Below are 4,223 nucleotides of genomic sequence, written 5' to 3'. Positions count from 1 at the left end.
AGAGAGAGAGAGAGAGAGATTTGATCAGAACACAACGCACTGTATATAAGAGTCATTAAACGATTCTACTAAATACTTCCCAGGAAGTATATTTTGAGCTCGATTGCCCGTCCTCGGAATTTCAGTAGAGATTTGAACCAGCCACAACGAAGAGCAGCATGTTATTAACTGAGCTTTGGGTGAGCAGTAGAAGTCATTCTGTTTCATACAAACACATAAACAAAAATATGTGTGTAAGGTCTCTTCATAAAAAAATTGGCTATTGGATGATACAATTCTCCTGAGGAAACCCATATCGATACCTACCTTGTGATGTTTGTCTGCGTCCACGAATGGCGAAGTAGATTCCGATACCAATAGACACGAGCAACATGGCGGCGAAGACGACATAGTCCCAAGCGGTGAATTCGTTGCGTACCTGGGCCATTGTGACGTCACAAAAGAGCAGGCAATCTGTTCAAATTATGTTCACTAAACACGGTGCAAGTACTGTTAGAATTCGCGGGAGGTTTCCTATCCCCCAGGTCCTCTGTTAACAGTTTATATAAGTTTTTTTGTTTGTTTGTTATTTGTCGTCCGTACGCTTTTCTGGAATACGGTATTGATCTATTTTCACAGTTCGTTTTCTTTTGCTTTATTCAGCTGGGTATCGTGCAGCGGTAAGACCGTGCTGAAAACTTAAATAGGAGTTTGGTTGGAAAGCTGCCTGAAACTACCTTTTGGTTTGTTTGTTTTTTCAATTATTCAGTCTAATCTTGAAATACAGTCCTAAATCATTTCATGGGGATAGTTTAGTTAGATGTTCTAACGTTCGCATGTCTTTCTACGAGGAGCAAAATAGCAGGTCTTTATTATACTTTCTTTACAAAAATATTTATTGCGTTTTGACTGTTCATGCGTGGCGCGGCTCAAACTTGACAGTCACTGTTTCTGAAATAAACACACAAGGGGAAATGTGTCATACTTTAAACATATTAGTGTAAAGAAACACCATTTTTTTTTCCAAAAAATATGAATCAAATGGATTTTCACAATAAGGATCGAGAAAAGAGGAAAAAAGTCTTTTCCAGACTTGTTTTTTTAATTTATTTACTTTTTTTGTTTTGTTTGTTTGTTGGGGGGTTGTTTTGTTTTGTTTTTTGTTTTGGGTTTTTTGTTTGTTTTTGTTGATGTTTTGCTTTCCTTGAATGTAAAGTTATTTTTCTTTTATCTAAAAAGTTTCTTATTAGATGAGAGAGAAAAATAACGCAGTCCGATACAGGCATGGCTATTAAAACAGGATCTTAAAATTATTTACAGTTTGTCTATGTATATCTTAAGTACCATAGCTGCCGCTGAGTCGCCGAAAGAAAGTTAAAGTCCATTCACGTTCTCTTTCACAGAGCACTAAACATTTTCCACACATTTCTTCAATATGGTATGATAACGACCAAGGTGAGAGTTTGGCCAAATCCGAATTGAGTTATCATTGCATTCCTTACACGACAGCCTACCACCACATAATAAAACAGCCGAACTTCCCATTAGATTTTGGAGTCATAAAAATAAAACCTTTCAGGGCTGAGCAAGTTAAAAAGATTAAATTGTATTTTCTTTTCAATTGTTCTGAATATTATGATATACGACCTAGTAATACTATAGTAGCAAATTAACAGTATTCAAAAACTATGGGATCATGTTCAGTTCGAATTCAAATCAGGTGCATTGTAAGCCGACAAATAATTTAAAGAAAAACGGGTTTGTTTGGAGAGAAAAACCGCTCTTGCAATAGGGTCTCTGTCTTGTTTATCCACATGGGCCAAAAGTATGTACGGGAATCTGTGAATGATCTACTCTGAGACATGCTGCATTCCTTTCAGCCAGTGTCCGCTAAGGGGGTTTACACGTTGAATTGATGTGAGATATAGATCTAGATTAAGGCTTGCATAAAGAGGATCCAAGTTTTCTTGAGCAAGTGTCTCATGAAGTTCTGGGGATCACAAGGACAGACAGGATCACCAACGAGGAAGAGTTAAAGAAAACAAGACAGAGCCCAGTCAGAGCTTGTCAGAGGATCAAAATATTTACGCAGTTGGATAAGTTCCTCAAAATAATTCTGCTTTTTAACAGTTTATTGATATAATCCTTTTATGACGTCAATATTGTAGTGGTCAGGTTGGCTTTACAACCGCAAAGTGAGTTCGAAATCCGTCAGGGGTCCGATGTTTTGTCCTTGGGAAAGGCACTATACATACAAATATATTTTTCTTCACTCCGCCCTGATGGCAATAATACCTGCCACTTTGTCTGTGTTTTAGCACTTAATCGGCTGTTAGCTCTATTTGCTTTCCGGGCAGCCGAGAATGTTTCTGAGTGTACCAGGGTCTTCTGATCATAATATTATTATTTTGCCCGTATATTTATTGTAAAGTGCATAGAGCTTGCTGTTGAGCGGGGATATGCTATACAAATGCTATACAACTACGATATGATTTTTTTTTTAAACGACCCCACGCTATCATAGCGCGTAGGCATTTTTCTGGAGTCTTCGGCACGACCGAGTCAAACCTACAAAAATGCTGTCCTTGGGGAAAATTTGATTAAAAATAGTGTATACATACATAGACTCTCTCTAAGCACACGCTAGATAGCAATACAAAATAAAGTATAGCTACTTTAGACACACAGGACACCATTGCTGGTCACCACTGCATAGCACACTCGTTTTGAGCTGTACCTGAGAAATGTTGTTAAAGGACACACTCCGGTTTCCTCCCGTTTAAAGTTTAGTTCTCAGGCAAATAATAGCAAGGTATAGTGCTATTTGCTTTGGATGCAAAGAGATTCTTCTGTTATGCGTCTGAGGAAGACAATTATAATAATATTCTATGTAGTTGCATTTCTTATTCTCGGTCACTTTTAAAGTAGCTTTTATTTTCTGTGCATGCGATATCGCTCAATTGTGTCACTTGATTTTCTTTAGCCGTTTCATTTTCAGATTTGTTTGTTAACATAGGAAAATAATTCAACCTCCAACTTTTTTCCTTTCATTGTACCCCAATCTCCTGCCTTTGAAGGCCACGTCCTATTGTATAAACGCTCTCCGTGAGTGGGTTTAGGATCATACACGTGACGAGTTTACATTAATCAACTCTTTCTTGACGTAAATTGCAAACCATTTTCCTTAAAATGGTAAACTTTAATGTGGCTCTTTCGGATTTATGTCCTGAGAAAGTTAAAGCAACACACATTTTAAAAAACATATTTACTGTACACCCTAATTGGCACAATTTACGTCATTAAGGAGGCCGGCTGCTTGGATCATTTCGGTCGGGACCACCTCAGGCTGAAAATGGATACAGCATCCCAGCAGACCAATGGAAATACTGGGAATCACATTCACGTCTCCTCCGTGGAACGGCGAAAATCTGTCTACTCATTACGACACAGAAACCGACCAGGACTACTCAGTAAAAGTTAAAATGAAAAAATACTTTTGTTAGAATATAAGTGTGTACCCTGAGGAAGAAATCCAGAGAGTTTAGGAGAACTCAAAGAGACTCAGTTCCCACCACGCATGTGACAATCCTCAGATCGTAACTGGCTCTCTCCCCGTCCCTGTCTGTAAAAGAGGCACTGCCATATACACCCAGGTGCCTGCCGCTTTTACTTAATCCCTGCTACCGCCAATTCCCAAGCAAGTCATTCATATATCATTATACTACAAAGGTGTCATTTATTTGCTTTCTTTACTTCATTTCGACTTGCAAATAGTCATGGGCTGTGACGCTGCAGAAACACAAGAGTTTGGAGGCCATGGTACACATTTTGATTCATTTCCTTTGAATTATATGCTTTTGCAACACCCAAAGTATATACAAACAAGGTTCTATTCTTCACAGTTGCGTGATAAAGATTTTTTTTTTTATTTAAAGCATAAAAGCAGCGTGTCAATGAGATAGCTCTAAAGTGGGCGGTCAATGAGGTGTATCCTTCGGCAAGAATCCCGAACATTAGTCCAGTTAAGCATGCTGCACAAAGACCACCAAGAATTATGTCAGTGTACATTATCTGACGACTGCACTGTGCTTTGTGTAGTTCCATTGTACACTAAGGGAGTCCATTCATATACCAGTCTGACTCAAATTATTTCCACTGGGATAGACGAAAGTTTTATTTTTTACTTCTTTCTTTGTGATAAAGGTCTACCTCAGCTCTCTCTCTCTCTCTCTCTCTCTCTCTCT

General features: G+C 38.4%; 1 protein-coding gene across 1 annotated transcript in view; it reads right to left on the bottom strand.

The window, feature by feature from the left end:
• Nucleotides 1–990, bottom strand: part of LOC101857361 (sodium-coupled monocarboxylate transporter 1) — a gene marked incomplete at its 3' end in the record, with an annotated part of 35,195 nt that extends 34,205 nt beyond the window's left edge. The window contains 1 exon segment of the mRNA XM_013087550.2: nt 307–990. Within this exon segment, the coding sequence (XP_012943004.1) occupies nt 307–427 (121 nt within the window).
• Between the last annotated feature and the right edge of the window lie 3,233 nt (nt 991–4,223).

Source organism: Aplysia californica, unplaced genomic scaffold, assembly GCF_000002075.1.
Source record: "Aplysia californica isolate F4 #8 unplaced genomic scaffold, AplCal3.0 scaffold00601, whole genome shotgun sequence".
NCBI lineage: Eukaryota > Metazoa > Mollusca > Gastropoda > Aplysiida > Aplysiidae > Aplysia > Aplysia californica.
Note: the sequence above shows the minus strand (reverse complement) of the source record. Positions and strands in the feature narration are given on the sequence as shown.